Below are 22,434 nucleotides of genomic sequence, written 5' to 3'. Positions count from 1 at the left end.
TGTATTGAGGAAATAGCACCCTACTACTCTCACGAAATTGTCCGACAGTTCAACAACCCCATTTCAACGACGTACAGCAAATAAAAGAGAGAAAAGAGAAGAAAGCATGCACTAACTAAGCACCATCACAAACACAGAATGAATATCTACAATAACCTGTCCGTTCGTCTTCAGACCTTATTCGATCGTATTATGTGACAGTACGTGTATTTTGTGCGATAATCACAGTCACATATGGGTTTAGCATTGAATCTCACCCATTAGAACTTCATTTCTTCTGGTAAAACAACTACTACTATTATACATACGCAGAAATGAACAAAATATACTGGCAATTGTGCAAAAATGTAGCCGTCTTTGGTCAGTAGGAGCAGCCATCAGATCTTGCAAGACAATGCTAAATCAGATACGGCGTAAAGAACAAACCGAAGCTGAGCAACCCCCCCCCGCTGATCTATTGGCTAGCGCGTATGCTTCTGGTGTATATGATCCCGGGTTCGAATGTCGGTGGGAGAGCACAAAAATTTAATTTCACAGTCATTCACTTTCATTAATTACCCGTCTCCTTTACCTAAAGGATACAACCACTAAAACAGCTTCATCTTATTTTCAAAGCTGGGCGACTGGAAGTACCAAGTAGTACTCCCGTCTTTTCCGTATTCCTTAACTTAGCACCAACAGACTACCATACTGAAAAATTAGCTTGTTAGGGTAGAAGTTAGAGCAAATTACACACGGGATTCAGTTTTCTCCCACAACTTTTTTTTATTGTAAGTTTCTGTTATAAAACAACGTAACACAGAAGCACTATAAGCCGATAAAATCCACTAAGTAATAATGGCAAATAGGAGACCCAAAGCCCAGGCAGCCAAAGGAAGGATTCCGATAAAGCTCCAGTCAAGCTGAGTGAAGGCGGGTAGGATTCTCTGTGCTCCAAGCAAGCAAAGAGAAGTTGGAGTCTCGCAAACCTCCAGGCAAGCTAGACGGGAAGGAAAAACAAAGTTCCACATAAGGTAGGTGGTTGCGGTTAGGAATCTCTGAGCTAAACGTACGCTAAGAGGGGTTGAGTTCCCACAAAACTCCAGGCAAGCTGAGTGAGCAGGAGGCCTTAAAACTCCAGGCAAGCTAAGAGAGGCGAGTTGACCAGCCGAAACTGATGTCGATTAAGGTGATACATGGAGTTTTATACCTTTTCTGAGCAGCGCTGGCCCTGGTGTTCCTCTTCTAGCACCTGACTAAGTGGTGACGAGGATTCCTGTCGTCTGCTTCATTTAGTAACTTGTAGATTAGTAGATAAACATGTGTTGTTGTTTACAAGAATGTACATGTTGGTGTTTACAAATACAGTCCACGTGTAGGATACTACAATATGCTTACGCATCTATATCATTTCTTGAAAGGCATGGTATTCAAAAACAGGGAAATGCCAAAAGTGCTCTCAATGACCACAATACTTCACAAGAGTCATATTTCTTTGGAACCACTTTGAGCCTTGTCAATCGTTGGCAGAGATATATTGCCGTAAACGGAGACTATTTGGAATGAAACATGTACGGTTTCTACATTTCAAAACCCAGCAAAGTGTGTGGAATGAAATATACTATTTCCGAACAGATAGTTTGTAAATTCAGCTATCATCGTCGGGGAAAATAAGAGATTAGGGAACATGTTTTAGATTGAATGTGATTAAGGATTGTACATTTAAACCTACATCACGTTCTTTAAACTGCATGCAAGGACAGTAAAGCTCAGTATGCTATTTGAATTAAATTAGCCCAGACAACTAAACTACATCCCTGCAATCAGTACATAATAGTAATTTGACATCAGTCAACAAATTGAATTTACCACATATTATTTGTTAACTGCATACTTCTGTTTTCGCAGCAAAACTTTACGGAACATCCATCACACAGGCCTTATGAAGTTATTGTAAAAGAAAAACTGGTATATGAATATACTAATGCTTAAAGACTCACTCTAATTCTGCTTGCTTCTTCTTCTGTTTTTCCATTTTCTGTTTCTCCTTTTCCTCTTTTTCCTTCTTCCTCTGCTCTTCCTTCTCTTTTCTTTGTCTCTCCTTTTCTGCTTTTTCTTCTGCTCGCTTCCTCTCGCGTTCCTGAAAAGTATACGAACAAATTAAAAATACTTACCACTCAATAAATAAATCTTTATCATGCATACAGACAAAGATAAAATCTCTCACTTTGCCAAGTTCTCCTAACACAGATTTATTGCTCGTCTGATTTTTTAATAACTTCAAGTCATACTTGATGTAATAACGTATCCTAGTCGGCCAATACTATAGATTTAATTTGATGTCTAATATTAAGAATATTAAAATTATAAAGTATATTATAAATCACATTTTGACCCTTGAATATCAATTGTCATTTTGTGGTTTAACATGATTCTTTTCCTGATTGTGCTTCAATTTTTTTAAAGCCAAAACACGAAATTTCCTTTTTCCACAGGAAAGTGCTAAAATATTTTACTGGCTAATAACTAATAAAATATCTAAAATCAAATGTAATTTTCTCATAAAATCTAACAGAAAGGAAGTTTCATGCTACCTAAAAGGCCAGTATCATTACGTTTACAGTATTGAAAAACAATTAAGTATATACGCTACTAATATTGTTACAACTCTGTCATAATATTCTACAGGCTAAGTTTTCCACAAAATGCTACTTGTTTACGTCTAACTTTAGCGTGTTTTTTTTAATTCTTCATTTGTAGATTGAATATTGATTTCTAAACAACCTTTCCTTTCAGCTTAACTGTTAACAAGATTGTGAATGAACCCTATCAAGACCCAGTGTAACATTTCAAACATTAGAGTAATCTATGTATGTACTGACTAGTTTTATTGGCAAAGCTTCTTTCATTTACAACAATAGTTAGTAAATATAGTTTCAAAACTTCAATGCCCTGCTCGCAATGTATACTTTATTTTCCAGAAGGCTACAATGAGATTTCAAGTATATATACAACTGAGAATTAATTTTTGCCTGAACTTGACGGATTCCTAACTAATCACTTCACTAATTTTTCGTGTAGATCGATACAAAATCCATCTGTTACATCATTAACCAATCCAGTTCAACACGTAAATATTATTACTGAAACAAAGTTCATAAGCTGTAATTGGTGACAATTTATCCGAAGTTCTCACACCTCACATAGTGATTGAAACGAAGTGCTCACACAAGAACTTATAAACACACACTAGATTTAAGGAATAATTAATGAATTCAACAGATTTAATAGATCAACTAATTAATTCAGACGGAACCAAGTAAGATCGAAAGCAGAACTAAGAGCATAACAGGAGATGTTAGCCACTTGGTAACGAAGGAACACAAAGCTAAAAGAAAACAGGACCGCATAACATAAAATTATTAAATAGGTATGAATTAATATTTAAATCCTTAACAGAAATATACATATATATCTTAGTAAATTACCTTTCTTTCCTTCTCTTTTTGTTGTTGTTTTCTGCATTTTTCTAGGAACCTCTGCAATTGTTTCGGAGTTAATTTCTTTGGTTTTGGTGATGATAATTTTGTCTTTGGTGTGGCTTCATCGGGTGTCCCTGATGCTGAACTACCTTGTACAGGTGTACTGGACGTTGAAGCCCCACTGTCTTGAATAGAAGAAGTAGACTCATTTGATAACGCTGAAGTATTGGAGACGGATGGTGAAGAGCTATCCCCTTTGTTCTCACTCAACTCACTATCATTGAGAAGTTCACGAGAAGATCTGTCAGGTGTTCGGAAACTGTCTTTCATCACCTTCTCTTTCTGAGGAGTGTTATCTTCATCGGAGTTACTTTTTGAAGTCGGACTTTCTGATGTTCTCTTCACAGGCATGAATGCGGCCAATTTACTTTTCACGCGCTCTTTCAAAGCATCTGTATCTAGTGAACGTCCATTTTGTACAGAAGATGCGTTGGCACTTGTGTCTTTTACTTTGTCCTCCTCCTTGTCACGTTCAGTTTTCGAACTGTTGGAAATTGTAGAATCCTTGCGATTTTCGGGCTTAGAATTAATTTCCTTCTTCGCCTTTTTCGCAGAACTCTCTTTCTTCTCGCTTTTCTCATGGCTACTTTTTCTTGGTTCCGGACTACTAAGAACTTTTTGGACTTGTTCAACATTTTCGGAACATTTGTCAGCGTCATTAACAGACTCTTCTGACAACTTCGCGTCTTCAGTTTTCTTATCTGTTGATTTATCTTTAACTAGTTCACAGTGTACTTTATTTTCCTTTTCAGAGAGGCTAGGTGCGTTTTTCGATGATGCTGCATCGTTGTTTGCGACGGAAGTTTGTGGTTTATTTTCACCTTTAGGTGTTTCCTTTTTAACCGTATTTCTAAAAGTTTCTAATAGTTTACTATTTTTGACTGGTAAATTACTTTTACTAAAATACGCTGATGAAGATGCACTTTTCTTAACATTTTTAAATACATCTTGATCACTACTTTCCTCGGAATCTATAACAATAAGCTCAGGAGATACTTTATTCTCTTGTGCTGCAGAGTCTGCATTAACATGGCTATCCTTGGAGGAAGACACTACTTGGTGTTCTCGTAAGACTTTATTCACTGGTTTCTTATGAGGTGAAGCAGGCTTCTCCGATCCTTTAACTTCTAGCTCTGTTTCCTCTTTCACGATTTCCTTCTTCAATGACGCACAAAGATTTTCCTTCGTGTCACCCTTTTGTACCGGTTCATTAGTTCGAGCTACTTTTAAAACCACTATATCATCGTCACTGTCATTTAATTTCCGTTTCTTGGATTCGGTGCTTCCTGGGCTATCTCCTCCAAGTGGAATGGTTTGGAATGACAAACGAGCTGTAATTAAAATATTGAAAATAATAATACTGAAAACAAATATGTCAATACAATTAGAGTCACTCCATACAAAACTTGAGATGTTTTATCATTTTCAAATTAAATTAATCTTATTTCCGTAGAAATCCCTTCTTTAATATTCTGCACAAGAATATTTAAATAAAATATGAATATACAATGGAAATAACCACTGCCTTTGGATACAAAATAGCTAACAGTCGTAATTGCTGATTGTCGCTAGGATATATACTGAAAAACTACGATATAAACATTCTCACCTTTTCTCTGGGGAAGTTACAGACTTACTTTATGAACAGGAAAGATACACATCAACCCTTAAATAGTGAAAAGTCTATCCACTTTGTAATGTACTTTAAAAAACACACTTTTTGTGAATAGAGGATTTCATTTAGTTTTTCTCCCCCATTAAGGGTTCCACAAGACAATAAGAACCTACCCACATGTTACCAGTTTAGCAACGAGTACAAGACATTGAGAAAGATTCCAGAAAGCATTGAAATGATTTGAAAAATAAAATAAAGCCTCAGATATAAGGTAAGAACGTTTATATCTTAGGAGTGTTTATATTTCAACTCTCATAAGAACTGTATTAGAGCTAAAATGTAAATCTTAAACTTCAGTCGGTATGGGAGAAATGCCAGGAACATTATAGATCATTTTATCCGCTCCTAACTTCGATTATTGAGTCATCTTTGCACTTTCAAACTTTCAACTATCCCCTCGAGGTTTGGTCACAGTAAACATGAGCTCTTACTCTCCTTGATTTCAGCCTCAGAAGAAAGCTGAGGACACTAAAATGCAAGGATTTTTCAAGAGTTGAAATTATATGTGAATGAGATAATTGAAAAATTTGATTCTAATACATTTCCACATCTTTTAAACTTAATTGCCAAATATAGCACAAATACTGGGGAAGACAACTTCTGTGAATAGAGGATAAAGTAAAAGACAGAATTAAAATTCAAAGCACTGCATCTTCAGAGCTAGACAGCACTACAAAGCAACAAATTAAAATTAAAATTTTGATTTAAAAAAAAAAAAAATGATGATGATTTATATGTTTGAGACCGAGCAAGATGGAAGCGAACCAGCAAACATGTCGACCACATGCAAGCGGGAAAAGGAGAGAAAAAGAAGTTTAATTAAATTGTAGAACTTACGTTCTCCAAATTTTATTTTTGTATGCCACTTCCCAAAAATTTTAAAAGGCGATAAAACAGCTTTAATTTATTCGGAATACATTTTAAGGACAGACTACAAATACTCCAAATTGTCGAAAACGAACGAAATGAAGTTCCACCTTCTAAAATGTGAAACTTATTGAAAAAGTTTTTGATGTGATTCGACTAAATGAATATAGGCTTAGCAAAACTCTTCCCTTCTTGATACACAAAATTCTATTTTAAAGCTACAATGAAATTGCATACATTAGGATTTTTAACGCTCAATTTCATCATCGAGTCCATATAAACGTAATCTACAAGTTAACATGGGATCTGAAACATTTTCACTGGGCATCGAACCCGGACCTCCCACATCAAACCGTAAATGTTAATCATTGCTAAGTACGCAAGAGTGCATTTATTAAAATCAACACTTAAAACATCTTGTTTTCGATAAAATTTCAACAGCTAAATGGCTCTCTTTCTCAGTCGAAATACGAAACCGATTACATGATAATTTCGTAGCAGACGTTTATAAAATATTTTGATAAGTGAGAAATAACAAGATTACACCGAAAAACTCGACACATAAAGCAGAGCCGCAGCTAGGAAGGGGGGCAGCGGGGCGCCCGCTCCGGGCGCTGATAGCAAGGAGAAGGAAAAAATGGTGTTGGACATGAGTAAAAGACGAGTCGCCTTCACAAAGTATTGGCGCCCTATTAAGATTAATGTTGCTGTCGGTTATCAATGAAATACGCAATTTCTTAAAAAAATTTTTTGCTCGCTTCGCTCGCAATCCAAGAGTTTAAATAAGTCACAAGTTTTTCCTTATTACTTAAAGAGTTATTATAGATTATTTCTTAATGACATGTGGAATACAAGGTGCCGAGTAATGACTTATAGTGTACGCAGGAGCATTTTCAAAATCAGAAACGAGCAAAGTCGTGTTCGGCGTTTCAACAGTGACGAGTTTTCTTAGTTCAAAACGTTTTTCTTATCTACCCATTCAGATTAATCACGACGCACAGTGAGGCCAAAGCACTGAATTCCTGGCAAAAATAAGAATTCGCAATATAAAGCAGAAAATTGAAACAAGACCAATTAGTTCGGTGTGTGCAGTGACTACAATAATATTATTTCGACATTATTTCATCAAAAGCATAGAGTTTTACATCATAAAAGGAAATATTCCTTATATTCGCGCCTAAATTTAGATAACAGATTATATGATTGACATAAACGCGTGGGCAATATGCTTTGATTTGGCAATTTACGATTGGCTTACATTCTTACACATGAAAGGAAAAAGTGTACTTATTCATTTTACAACTGAAGAATAGGGTCTAATAAAATTGAAGAAAGTTTTTGCTTCTCAAAATTATTTCAAAGTTGTGTTGGATTCGTTATGACAATGAAGATGCAAGGACTCTTCAATACATAAAAATTCTCATCACAAGTTCTCGATATGAATATATTATCAGATATATTAAACATATTATGATCTACAAGCATCAGTAACGTGTTCAGGTTGTTTTATATATTGCATCGTGCATTACGTGAGCTCATTTCAGGGCTTTATTGGACCACTCTGAGCTGGAGCGAGCGGAGGCTCATTACAGTTGATTCCAATGTCACTTCTGTGCACGTATCACAAAAAACACAAAACTGAATTGATCAACACCATTTTTAATATGGTTCTACCTTATGGTCCATAGATTGTTTAGCATTGGCGTTTCAAAATGTCGCCACCATTAATCAAATATGTTTGACTAGAGTTTAGTTCTGTTGGTGAATGCCAGAGATGTATGACTAGATGTTGGAAACAAGATAGGGGTACTGGGAGCGAAGCCCCCAACGAGGTCTGAGGGCAAAATTCCCAGAATTGACCTATATTCAACTTTGGCACTGCGTGCAAGTGGGTCACACGTTTAATAACCTAACATTTGCTCTCACATTCATCCCAGCTCAATCCAAAAGCAGCATTGCATCTAGAATGCGGTTTTCCTCTAACATTTTCATGCGCTGTATTTCCCAAAAGTGCAGATATGTGCAGGTTTTCTCTTTGCATACAGTAAAAACAATGTTTCCGCTACGACATATTATGCCATATTTTCTATTAAAATGGCATTCTATCGTTTGACGATAGTTTATATGCTTTCAGTACCACAGCATTTTCCAAATATGATATTAAGTAGGAGATTATCATAGGGATATGATAATGATATAAGCATCATTGCTAATATGATTATTGACTACACATCACTTTAACATTGTACATATCGGTCGTGTCACCATGTTTACTAGCCACTGAATATCTATCTTCTGTCCCTAAGCAGCGCCTCTCCGGCTTCGGCGGATAACCAAATTTACACGTCCCATGAGTTCATTGTAAACTGCTATCACTTCTTTTCCTGCACACTATTAAGGTTTCATTATAACAAATTATATCGAGTCAATCGTTTACTTCATTTTTCGAGTTTTTGCTAAGAATTGCCTGGTTTGGCCCCACTGTGCGACGATGAGAATGAAAGTGAGAAAAGTAAAGACACACATTCAAGCTGCTGTTTGCGTGGGAATATTAAAAATAAAGGTAACCGAGAGAAACAATAACATTTTAGAACTTCAAGCAGTTGTAGAATAGGGGCTTAAGGGATCAGAACTTAGCCCAACAAAGTTCGACTTTTTCAGACACTAATCACTACCAATGATTTATTTTTAAATTCCATTGACATATCAAATGCTTCCAATTTGGGGGAATTTATTGGGGTCATTTTTTCATCAACTTTTTGTATCGTCAGCATATTTTGTGCATACGTGTCTAGCTGTGTGATGTTTTTTATCTATCTACATACATACAAAACATACTCGTAAGTATACACATTCTTTATATATGTATGTGTTAGTGTATTTTAATATGTTAAATAATAATAAGTACCTTAAATTCGGAACTTTCATTCATTAAGAATTAATTACTATAATTTCAGGCATATGTAGTAGCCAAAGTATATTTTGGATTTTAAGTACAAACATTGAACATATTTTTCACTCCATCGATCAATATTTAGAAATTCACAAAGAAGGCTTCTTCTGAATTGCCATTACATTTCACAAAATACCGTAGAAAGATCGAAATTAAAATGCTATTGATGTGGTCACATACAGAATAACATTTCAAAAGTTTACAATTATTACTAGAAATTAATGCTGTCACCCATTTCGAACAATTTAAAAGCACATAGCTTTTAATGTATTGAAATTTCATTTCTTATCGATAGTATGAAACGTTGTAAATAGTAGTAATTTTCCATAACTGTTCTTCTAGTGAATTTGTATACAACCAAAGATAGTTTTATCAAGTTTAACAAAAAGTCCAAAATAAGACTCTTGAAAGCAGATCTTATTTGAAAAAGGATACATAATGATCGTTTTTGGTTTTTGCAATGGTCTTTCCAAGATTCATAAAAATTCAGCGTAGCATACCAAAAGCTGCTTTTCTTATTTATATGTAATGATCGGTAAGGTGAGTATAGGGGGCGCCGAAATCTCTAGCTACGGCTCTGCATAAAAGTATAAACAAAAAAACAAAATCACTTACACAAAAATAAGTGAATGAATTTAACAGAAGAATGGGGTTTAAAAAATTGTTAATTCCTATCTTGCGCTGAGAGATATGGCCAGGCAATTCTTCTGCCTACCGCTAAGTAACAGTTCACTCGTTTGCGCAATCTGTCAAGTAATAGCGTTTCTGCGCGTGCTCGGCTGATTCGTGTCTACCTATATGTCCCACGGTTATGTCGGTTAGGCTAAAGGAGACGGTGATGGTGATTAATGAATGAAATTGTGGAATGAAGAAAGTGGGAGGAAACGGGAGAACCCCGAGAAAACCCACGAGCACAGTGTTTGTCCACCACAAAGTTCACTTGACGGAGGCTGGGAAGAGAACTTCTAGTACATATTCTTGGATTTTTTTAATGGAAAGATAAATTAAAAAGAAAAAAATATGTAACACTAACAACCAGTGATCTGAAATTTTGTGTAGCATAAGGCATAATTGAATTCGCCAAACGAACGGGAATTACGTGACCAATACAATGGTGAATGCACAACACCCATATCCCACTGCCACACACGAAGTTCCACAGCAGACGACACACTCGTCACTCACTCCTTACGACTTGTCACTGCCGCCTTCGTCACGCTTGGGCACAGGGACACGCTAATTGGACAGTGGATGATTGGAAAGGGTGTGTTGGTCCGATAAATCACAGTTTGTGCTACTCCTCTCGGACCGGCATGTGCATGTGCGGCGACAAAAGCGCGGAGCTATGGACCACTCGTGCATGGTGCGTACTGTACAGGTATGGTTTGGAGACGCTTCTGTTGACATGGACTGGGACTTTGGTGTGCACGGACCACAGCGAGACATCTATTGTGCACCTGCAGATGTTACAGGATCACGTACACCCTACCCACACGAAGACGGCATTTTCCAGTACGACAATGCAAGATGCCACAAGCCAGGACTATACTTGCTTGGCTTAAGGAACATTCCACGGAGTTGCAACATATGAATTGGCCCCGTAACTCACAGGATCTTAAACCTATAGAACATTTATAGGATGTTGAGTTGAGTTGATTTTGAGTTTAACGTCCCGTTCAGCAACGAGGCTATATGAGACGTGGACCTACTGATTAACGTGGAATCCGAACCACACGAGCTCCCGCCGGGAAACGAACCCGGGTCTCCCACGCCAAAGGCGCGTACGCTAACCACTTAGCCACGAAGGAGCTCTATTTATAGGATGTTGTAGAACGAGGATGGTCTCATTGTGGGAAGCCATCAGGAATATATGTGTCAGATTTACGTGGAAACATATAAGCAAATGCTAAAACCCATGTCATGCTATGTCCAGGCCGTCCTCTATGCAAAAGATGGACCAACAAAATATTAGGTAGGTGGTCGCAATTCAGTAATGCTTAATAAGTACTAATATTATATATATATATATATATATTGCGATTAAATATTATCAACGAATGTGTGTAGCTTCCACAGTAAGAACTGACCTTGTATGATCTGCACACGCGCCTACTGCACTGAATTCAAGCCCTGGTAATGGTTCAGAGTCCACGTTCAGGGTGACGACAAAAATTACGGGAAAGAACTTCCTAGTTTGATTTACTTTCCCAAACTTTTTTTTTTAGCTCTCTCTTATATGCAATTATCCAGACAGACTTTTCTATATTCATGGAAAAATAAGACCAAGAAAACATGATGCATGAATATTTTTCCTTTAATTAACTAGAACAATGAATAATATAAAAACATATACAACATAATTCATGAATGTAGTGACTTTTCCTTACTTCGGTTCAGAATTTATTTCGCGGAATTTCAGTTCAGAATATCTCAAAGGTTTTCATATTGAAATTAAAGAGTTAGTATCTTGTTTTATGCTTTTGTAATGTTTACTTTGATATAATTTCGAATCTGCTACCAGTCGAACTTCTACAACTGCAACAGTAGCGAATCGTATGGCGGAACTCCGCTCTGCACGACCTTGCTGCTATTTCGCAAGTAATTATTACAGAAGTCTGTACATGAAGGAAATAAGCTACAATTTGTGAAGCCGTTGTAGCAGGTAAGAACCACGTGCGTAGTTGACGGCGATACGAGAGGTATTCACTCAATTCTAAAATAGTTAACTATTTTGGGAAGGTCTAAGCATCGGATTGAAGGGGATGGGTAGAACGAAAATATATAAATATATTTCAGTGAAGCCTCTTTTTGCAGTGTATATTTTGTGTTTCATATCCCATTTTAAAACTTAATCGCAAACAAAAATTTGAATTAGTTTGATTTAATCCCATTTATCAAATAGAACTGAATAGACAATTTTTAAGTATGGTTGTGCATTAGAGATTTTCAATCTTTTCAAGGTCGTGAAAAAATTACGATCTTTACATTTTCTCTAGAATTCACTTACCGTTTTCTTTTGGCCTTCAATATCTCGCGGCTCTGCCATACATTACTTCGATAACGCAAAAACTGAAATGCTCTGGCATAAACATTCATGGGGCCGCGGTGGCTCAGTGGTAGAGCGTTCACCTCTGGTGCTTGGGGTCCCGGGTTCGATCCCAGCCCCCGCCAAGTGAACTTTGTGGTGGACAAACACCGTGTGCGTGGGTTTTCTCGGGGTTCTCCCGTTTCCTCCCACTTTCTTCATTCCACCATTTCATTCATTACTCATCATCACCGTCTCCTTTAGCCTAACCGGCATAACCGTGGGACGTAAAACTCAAAGATTTCATTTCATTTCATAAACATTCATTAAAGTTGAGTATTCTATTCTGCAACACCTTGCTTCTAGGTCAAGTGAAGAGGAAATAACGTTGGGCGTCAGAAAAACGTATTTCTATAGTACATAGAGCATTTAAAGCTACAAAAAATCTTACCTTGCTTCAGTTTCTTCGCAGGCGGGGACTTCAAATCTGAGCTTCTTTCTCCTGAAATAAACAAATATATCATATAATTCGTAATTAATAAATAAAATACTTCCCTATAATCTATTTTCACATATTTAAAGAAACTACGTGTAAAAAAAAAAAAAATGCCATTTTTCACTGCAAGGAATTATACATTATCTTTTTCCTTGATAAGTCAGCAAATTTGAATTGCTCACTAGCGGAAAGAAAAAAAAAATCTTATGTTGTTCAAACAGCCTGGCAGAAAATATCGTTAACTTACTCCTGCTGGCTTGCACAAGAGCAAATCGATTATATTTATTATATACATGAAACATCAAATCTAAGCAACATTTACTTCTTCATAAATAACTTTAAATTGAAGAAATTACAGTGATACTTGATTTCTCATAAAGTAACTCGTCCCCTTCCTAAACACAGTTTTTTTAAACATATAGTTTTTTTTTAATTTAAGGCTTGTAGAAGCCACACTTAAAACGACTGCGTATTTACCATACCACCATGGACAAAATATGTATATTTCACTAAACATGGTGTACTTAATCAGAAATAAAGGACCAATTTATTAAAAGTTAAAATAATGTTCACTTTTGGACTATTAGCAACGACTTATATTTAGTTTTATGTTTAAGTAGTTTCCTTATAACCTGCTCCTAATCAAGCTAACTAGAGTGCAGCGTAATATTAAGTTCATATTATTTTCAGAATCTAGGTAAGTACTATTTGCCCTGCCATCCTAAGATTTCAAAGAATTAACTTCATAAGTATTTTCTCCAGTTATTAGATTTTGTACTTGAAAATATAAGTGTATTACTTTTTACGAAGTTGCTATGCAGAGAATTAACACAATATAAATTATACATATTTAAGTTAATCTGCTAGATAGATTAATTGGAAATCCTTCTCATAACTAGTATTTTCATCAGTTATGCAAGTGTAGATATGAAAGGAAGATGAACACAACGGTAACAGGACAAAAGGAAAACGGCATGCAAAAGTGTTTATACCTTAGTTATATCTTGAATTCGGTTCCATATTTAAAGAAGCACTATAATAATCAATCGTTTTCACGTCCTTTTTTGTTTCTCGGGAAAATAATCACTTAATCATTGAAGGTGAAATTTCTAGTGTATGCACTAATAACTTGACAAATTCTTGAACAAATTAAAAACATATATTAGCAATTTCGACAGAAACTGGATTAAAGTTATTGACGGATACACCAAACCTTCCGGATCTACGCATTACGTAACTATTTCTATGAAAAAAAAAGTATTAAAAAAACATCACAGTACATATGTATGAAACTGACTTTATGATATAAATACCTGCAGCGTACAAATGTTTTATGTGGTGATATATTTTTATGTTGATCAGATGTTATTCATCTTACTTTTCCCCCGATAACAATAGCATCTGCAGTACGACTGTTGAAAATACAAGGTTAGCATAAATGATTCATTCGTTTTGAAAATGCTATATTTTCAAAAGTATTATACGTACACACATGAAAGATATATATGAAAAGAACCACAAACTCACCAAATTTGTACTATGTGGCAGCACGAGGTTAGTACTTCTCAAAAATGGAGAGAAAGCAAGAAAAAATTTTGTGTGCGCTTGAATATACCATATGTTCGTCTGTTATAGCTGTAGAACGCGCTTTCAGAAGAGAGCATGGAAAAGATCTGCCATATAAATAAACCATTTTGCAGTAGTATCGGCAATTCAAGGACACTAGTTGCATGTGTAAAGGGAAAAGCACCTGGCCTCCCAGAACTTTTGATTTAACGCCAAGCGACTTCTTCCTATGAGGGTACGTTAAGGACTTTGTTTACGTACCCCCACTACAGCAATCCTTAATCGAGCTCAAACAATGCATCAGTGCTGCAGTGCAGACAATTAACAGGACTATGCTACAAAATGTATGGAATGAGCTCGAGTATCGTTCGGACATATGTCGTGTCACCAACGGGGCATATTGAACATTTGTAGAGGGTGTATGAACTCGGTGAGTTTAGGGTTCTTTTCATATATCTTTCATATGTCTACGTGTAATACTTTTGAAAATATAGTCTTTTCAAAATAAATGAATCATTTATGCTAGCCCTGTATTATTCCACTTCGAGGTTTATAATCAAGATATGAAATTATATTCATTTAAATTTAATAAACAAATACATTCTACGAATGAACTACATAAGTTAAATTAGTTATTTAACCTCTGTCTGTAAATATAAGTTCGGGATCTTAAAGCCATCACTTCTTAATGGCCTTGTCAGAAACTCTTTATGAACCATTAAAGGAGAAAAAAATCCTTTAACTTACGTTAATTAGACTTCCACTTACAAAAGTAACTCAAAGTTTTCCATGTATTTCACGATCGATAAATATCATGCACATATTGTTTTTTATGCAATAAAAGAATAAAGTCATAAGTTTACGCACCTTTCACAGCGTTATCTACACCTTTCATGATTGTATTAACATGTAATCACTGCTTCAGATGATTTGTGGCCTTATAATCAGTGGATTATTGTTTATGTCAGTAAAAAGCCTGTAAAGTAGTAACACAAATTAGCAACCTCACTTTCCAATGATAGTTATGGAGACTAAAACTCGACTGTAGAATCTTCAACTAATGCAAACAAGGTAGCTAGCACAATATGTTTTATTAACATATACTTATTTTTCTAATCTTTTCTGAACTGCTTTTTTTTTAGTTATACCTTTTGTCTTTAACAGTTAAGATATTTGTATATTCTAATAAAAATTTATAGTAATTTTAACATCTTACGGTACTTATTAAGCATGCTTTAACTCAGCGTTTCCCAACCGGTGTGCCGCGAGGAAATCGAAACAAAATTATTAATTCTATAGCAACCAAATTGCAAGACATAGGAAAAATGTATATTTTTGTATTTCACATTACTATGAATTTCTACCATGGAAAAAATACAGTAATTGTAATATATTATTCTACATCTATTACTGTGTAGCAGATAGTATTTCAGCTCATACACATTTCCACGGTTAGCCGCTATGTTGCGCTTCAATTGAGACTCATACTAACACCGAGAAATGGAAGCACTTGTACGATACGCAACAAGTGAACGTTAGTAGAACACTCTTTCGCACGTGAATGACAGAACAACAATTTGTTCAACAGCGGTTTTTGACTTCGACGCATCGCAAGCTGTGTGATTGCAATAATATGCAGCGGTTTTGGCTAAAACAGCAAAGTTAAAACTACAAGACATTTGTTTGTTCGTTCGTTATTTAGTGATCTCCGTTCTTAGTGAAAGGTTGGATACAGTTTTCGAAAAAGAAAGCGTATTTTTAAAAATCTGAGTCCTATATTTCATTGCAATTGTTTTCTATTTTAAAATTAGAATAAAAAAATAAGCACAATGAATTAGCATAGGAGAAAACCAGTGATCGAGCTTTCATCTCTGTGAGGAGGAGATCAGTAATCACAGAAAAAATACCATGGTATTTTATATTTGCAAATAATAATAATAATAATAATAATAATAATAATAATAATAATAATAATAATAATATCTATGAGTGTGCACCGAGATTTCAAGTTACATCCGTAGTGTGCCGCAAGTTGAAAAAGGTTGGGAAACGCTGCTTTAACTAAACCACCTAGTTTAACTTCGTAATGAATAGTTAGGTAACAAGGCTATCTGGCAAGCATAAACTGTTGATTATAGAAAATGCAAAATATTATTTAACTAATTTAAATTATACATACACTATTACCTGGGTAATTGGAATTTAGGGTCTCTTCACGACCGAGGTTATATGAGACGTGGAATCCAACTCACCACAATGCGTTCTAATTTCAAGATACTCTTACTGGGAATTGAAAATAGGACTCTGAGCATCAAGAGGGACGTGCTAATCGCTAGACCAGTAGGGAGGGCTACCAATGCCTGGGAGTATATCGAGAATCATATCAACCTTATTAACAGTTGCGCCACAAAATTTATTTACAACGGTTAGCTCGATACCCGAGTGCGAAACCAAGGGACGAAAATCGAGCACTGCCGTATCTGGTGCCATGGATTTTCCTTACTTGCTAAATACAACTCAGTCACATACGCAGAAGCCTCTGTATTTAAATTACAGAAAACAAAGTAAGATAAAGAGTTGAATTAACACGATTGGGTGTCATAGTCTAGGTTATAAAAGATCTATCAGTAAATATATGAAAGATACCCTTCTACATCATGTTCACCGATAAGGAAAGATACGACATACACCGTATTCATCAAGCAACTGAAACATTACACAACTTCAATTTTTACACAATTTTTGACATGCTGGTATGCCTTAATGGCACTATTATATGGATGAAGATAAGAGCTTAAATATTACAATACTTACTGCTATAAAGACACGCGTAATTTACCGATTTCGTATTGGTAAATTTAGATTTTTACACATTGTTCCACATTTCGTTTATCTTTTTATCTATTTGAAGATATCACATAATTACTGCAAAATTAGCGGTATTTTAATTTCGCCGGGATGAAGACTCTTAAGAGGCCAAATGAATGAAACTGAAATCTTTAGTTTATGTACCGCGGAATAGATAGTACTGAAACGTGAGAAAGTACTACCTGTGATATTTTAAATCCAAAATCTCCATGTGTACAAAGAAATGTCAATTCGAGAAATATAACTTTTTTTTTAGCACAATGTAAGTGTTACAATTTCTTACATTCACACGTATATATAACACCGAAGTTATACAATGAAAACAAACAACATAATTTACATAGGCCTATGTAAACATAACGCAATTTTGCTGCCGGCTTCTCTCGACAATTCAACAAGCGGATAAAGAAAAAAAAATCAACAAATCCATGCGCGTGAATTAAATCATGAGGATTAATAAAGTTAATATATATATTTCCATTTTAATTTTAGTCCACAGTGATAAGTTGAGTTCGCAACTGACGCATATTATAATTACAATGAAGTTGTTTAACTAATGCGTTAAACTTCTGAATAACATTTTGATTATTATTTCAAGTGCAACTGTAGCCATTCTCGAATCGAGAATCTTCGTGCTTGCATATTCTACGTCCCTCCTCTGTATCCTGACCTATTCCCACCCATGGTAAACTTCAGATCCCACCCTATCTCAATTTTTTTTTTTTTGAACCGAAGAACTGTTATCACTATAAATTCTATATATTGGAACGTGTAAATTAAAATAAATTATATGGAGTACGGTGGCTTAGCAATAGAGCAATCATCTCTTGAGCGAGTGAATCCTGGTCTGAGCCCAGACCAAAGGGTTTGCGGACATCGTGTCCGTTGGTTCTCCCATTTAATTTTCGTTCATTACACACAGATATTTATGTATAGGTTTGTTCAAATTAACATTACTCCATGTTCTGGTACTGTAATCCAAATATTACTTAAAAGTGGAGCACATCAAGTAAGCTTCTTCATCGTAAATATAAGGGTTAACTGCCACAGATGGTGGCCTCGAAATACAGAATTTACGGAAAAATGGACAGAATCAGACTAAATGTGATAATGAGAGTAACAAAACGTTAGAAAGGTCATCACTATAGGGTGATTAATAAGGGGAAAAACGTATGTTAAATTGTGGACTGTACGTGTTCGCGGATTGATGGCAGTAGAGCATAATCTAAGTGTTTCAAACCCACCGTGTTATTAACTAACTTAGGATATGTATGCTGCTGTATTATCATGGGAGTCGAGGTGGAACAAAACGAGCCCTGTGGGGCTTTTAACCTTTCGTAACGTAAGTAGGTCTAAATCACTTTTTCTAATCAATAAAGTTGTAAAAAAAAATTAACTGAAATCTTTAAGTTTTACGTCCCACGAATATGCTGGTTAGGCTAAAGGACACGGTGATGATGAGAATTGAATGAAATTGTGGAATGAGAAAGTGGGAGGAAACGGGAAAATCCCGAGCACGAAGTTTGTCCACCACAATGTGCAAAGTGGACTCAACACCACGTGAAATTAGGTCACGCTCGGGTGGCGTAACTTCAATGTAAATTTAACCTCACCCATTGGGCAGACATGATATTTAATCGGCCGCATTGTTTCAGTCATTAAAGAATACTGTGTAGTTTGCAACACTTGGCAGTTCCAGGTACTAATTTGCGCATTATTACTATACTGGTGTAGGAAAGAGCAAAATAAGCATGAAAATAAGAAATATTTGTGATTAATAGTGAATAGTGAAGGCCAAAAATAAAACAGGAGTCGATAAAATATACGAAAGTAAGAACAGATAAGTTGTAACACAACGTTGAAAACAGATCCGGGTTAAGTTTAGTGTTACCCCTCCGCTTTTTATAAAAATCAGGAAAATTTACAGGAGAAATGAGGTAAGAAATGATAATTTGAAGTTTTTATTTGATGTTTAGGAATGTAAATTCGGCAGGATAGTTATGTTTAATACGAGAAAAGATATATGGAAGTTAGTACTATTTGCCGGATGCGGAAGCATTCGTGGAAGGTTTCAGCAGCATGGTAGTTGTAAAATATGGCGAATATGGCGAACAGGTGTAACAAATGTTCAAAAATAATGAAGAAAACCTTTTAAATTTTTGTGAAGCCCACGGAGTACTGAAGTTAAGTAAAATGTAACAATTTTTAATACTTTAAGCACTGTTTTTTGTATGTTGCAAAGTCCAAGGGCAATCTGGACTGGAGGGGCAACTCTAAACTTCAGCCACAGATTCATATGGGTTTTATCCGGCAGTTTAGTCGAATACATGATTATACGTTGTTCCATCTCTTACAAATATTTGACTATAATCACCGTTGGTCACATCCTACAGTTCAGTACAACCCACACCTTACTCAGCAGGCTTCTTAAAGGAAGAAATAATACTTCTTTATTACGCGAACGCTCGAAACGTGTCTGAACTTCACATTCTTATGAAACTCTGGTGTAATGACAGACGGGACCTACTATAAACCTGGATTCTTCAATCCAGTGAGTTGGCTATGTACGCACTATCATGCAAGTTAAACTTTCACAGCAACAGTCGTTCCCCGTCGTATTAATTCGTACAGGTGTAGAGTAAATTACAGCAAAAGATTTAAAATAGGAATCTATCAATTCTTAAAATTTACAGGGAATACGAAATCCATTATGAAATGGTTACAAATTTACATGTACATTTCTTTTCATTTCTAAGTGAAGCTATAACTGAAGACAACTAAGACATATTTTTATCACAAATGAAGTGTTATGTACCATTCTCGTTTAAGCATGCACCCACTGTCACTAACGCGCCTGCTCTACCCTCTGAGTGACTTCACAAAATATAGGTGAGAGAGCGAAGGGGGTTAGAAGCCCCGTTAATGAAAAAAGTAAATATGCAATGAATTCATGTATAGATCCCTACCGTAAATCTGCATATTTTTTTTTAATGGTATTACTCATTTGACCCTTAATCTGGATATCGTATTCTGGTTTACAGCACTCGACGAGACAACGCTCAGCTTAACCACTAAGGAAGCTTAGATGTACGAAAAATTTCCGTAATAAAGGTACTCTCATTACATTTTATTGATCATCTTCAATTTGAATTACTTTGTGAGACTGTTGCTGATAAATCGATTCTTGTAACTCAATTGGCTTAAGTATATAGTTGCCAATTCACCGAAAAAAAATTATCAACATTTACTTTCATATTAAATTAAAAGCAGAAATCAACCCAAAAATACTTAAAATCAAAGCATTAACTGGGTTCTGTTTTTATTTCACTAAACGTTGCGTACCTCAGGTACAGAACTTTTGTGGTAAAGATAAGCTCAAAACTGGAATCTTTCTTATGGTCATTTACTGCCGTGAATCAAGCAGGAGAGGTTCGTACTGTGACTGCTTTTGGATATAGTATACGACAGTGCCTCGTTACTTCCCGAGGACGCACGAAGTGCAGTCTTTTACAGATTATTCACTGAACATCTAGGAACTTAAAAATGGGGTAAAAAAGCGAGTGTCGTTCACTTTTGTGGTGGTACGAATATAAAGAAGAACGTATGTATTTCACTTTTGGGATCGTACAACTTGTTTATTTTGATGCTCGGTGAACTCTCTTCAACTGTTTGAGAGTTGTATGCAGTAGTAGCAGGTCTACCGTGATTGATTACCGATTTTTGAAGGGTTGTTTTCAAGGGTTGTTTCGTGAAGGTTTGGGCTCATTCCGTAGAGGTTTTTCTGAGCTCGCGTTTTTTTTTTTTTTTTTTTTTTTTTTTTTTTTTTTTTTTTTTTTTTTTTTTTTTTTACTTTCGCTTATGTTATTGGTAATTTGCATTTTCGGGATTTTCTTGCGGGCCGTATAACGTCCTGCAGTTCTACATAGAGGTTCCGCCTACATGGGGGTGCCATTTTTTTTATTTTATTTTTTTTTTGTTTTGGTTCTGCGTATATTGACGGAGCTTGTGCTTTGTGTTCTGCAGGTGGCAGTACGGTAGGAAGAAGATGAAAATGGTGATATTTGTACGTTTAAGTAAGTAAAGTGCGTGGATCGTGAAGTAAATGTGCGATCTTAATCTTTTTTTATATTTGTGCTTTAAAATCTTGTATTGCAGATCTTGTATTGGAGATAATAAGTGATTTTTTCTGTTGATTGATAGTTTAATGTATTAAAATTTCAGCACGTTGGCGGTAAGTACTTCTATGTTGCTGAGTAGGTCATTGTAGGCATTAACTTTTCCACACCTTTATATTTCGTGATTAACAATAATATAGCCCTTGTACTTCGGGCTATATGTGCGCTTTTTCGCTTGGTACTCCCTCCCTAATTTTTATTGCATTCTTAAAATGGCCCTTGTACTTACAGGTGTTCTTCTAAGAATGTGTTTTTTTTATATGGTATGCGAAGAATAATAATGTGCCCTTGTACATTTTGTATGAGTATATGTGGGGCATTTGAAACACATATCGCATGTCACGTGCACGTGGATGCTTCTTACTGTTGCACTATGTATAAAAATGATTTTATTACATGTAGAAGTAGTAATAGAACACGGAAGAGACCCAGATCATGTTGTATTCACACTTCATATTGGAGTGTGAATACAACATGATCTGGGTCTCTTGCGTGTTCTATTACCACTTCTACATGTAATAAAATCATTTTCATACGTAGTGCAACAGTAGGAAGTATGCACGTGCACTGGACATAATGAGGTCCTGTTGTATACTATTACCCTGCTTTTTAATACTTTTGCTTGTACGAGAAGACACTAAATGAGCAGAAATCTTGTAATTTTCATCACAAACTCGCATCTGCAGATGCAACTAATCTTTAAAAACATTTCTAATGTCAATATTCATTCACCATCACTAAAGACAACTAAATACGTAAAAAAACATACTTACCCATAAACTAAATCTATTTACACGTACACAACCCTCTACCCCCAAGAACACTTTGCGCGCCAGGAAACATATGACAATCGCAAATTTCCAGCGCGCGAAGAAGTTTCATCGTCATTGGTAGAAACATGTGTACCGACAACGTTTAGTACTTGTGACTCTTTTTCGTTCAAACTACTTTTAAATGTAGTTATCTTATTCTATTATAAATACGCACTGGTTTTAGGTAAACATACACTTCTTTCATCGATTTTTTGGTGTTTGAAGAACATGTACATTTTTAAATGCAAGTTCACTCGCAAATAATGAACTCAATTGACTTTGTTGGTACATATTCCAGCTGGCTGCTAATATACAGTATGTCAACAAGTTTGTTCGATTCTAACCGCGGGAATTAACCCGTGTCAGAAGGGCTTTTATTATTACTTTTACTATTATTCATTTTTCTCAAGCCTTCGGCTTGCTGTACACTGTACTACTATGAGCAAACTAAATGACGCGTCTCTTTATTTTGAAGT

General features: G+C 35.6%; 1 protein-coding gene across 1 annotated transcript in view; it reads right to left on the bottom strand.

The window, feature by feature from the left end:
• Window positions 1-22,073, bottom strand: part of LOC145666455 (uncharacterized) — a 66,816-nt gene extending 44,743 nt beyond the window's left edge. The window contains exons 1-5 of the mRNA XM_081733687.1: window positions 21,920-22,073; window positions 14,971-15,079; window positions 12,493-12,543; window positions 3,468-4,852; window positions 1,980-2,119 (exon numbers count right to left, since the gene is read on the bottom strand). Coding sequence (XP_081589813.1) covers window positions 1,980-2,119; window positions 3,468-4,852; window positions 12,493-12,543; window positions 14,971-14,998 — 1,604 coding nt within the window. The 5' untranslated portion in view covers window positions 14,999-15,079; window positions 21,920-22,073. The remainder of the gene's footprint in view (window positions 1-1,979; window positions 2,120-3,467; window positions 4,853-12,492; window positions 12,544-14,970; window positions 15,080-21,919) is intronic.
• Window positions 22,074-22,434: the final 361 nt, after the last annotated feature.

The sequence above is a fragment of the Thermobia domestica genome, chromosome 12, assembly GCF_964235325.1.
Source record: "Thermobia domestica chromosome 12, izTheDome1.hap1.1, whole genome shotgun sequence".
Classification (NCBI taxonomy): Eukaryota; Metazoa; Arthropoda; class Insecta; order Zygentoma; family Lepismatidae; genus Thermobia; species Thermobia domestica.
This window is presented reverse-complemented; position numbering and strand designations above follow the sequence as displayed.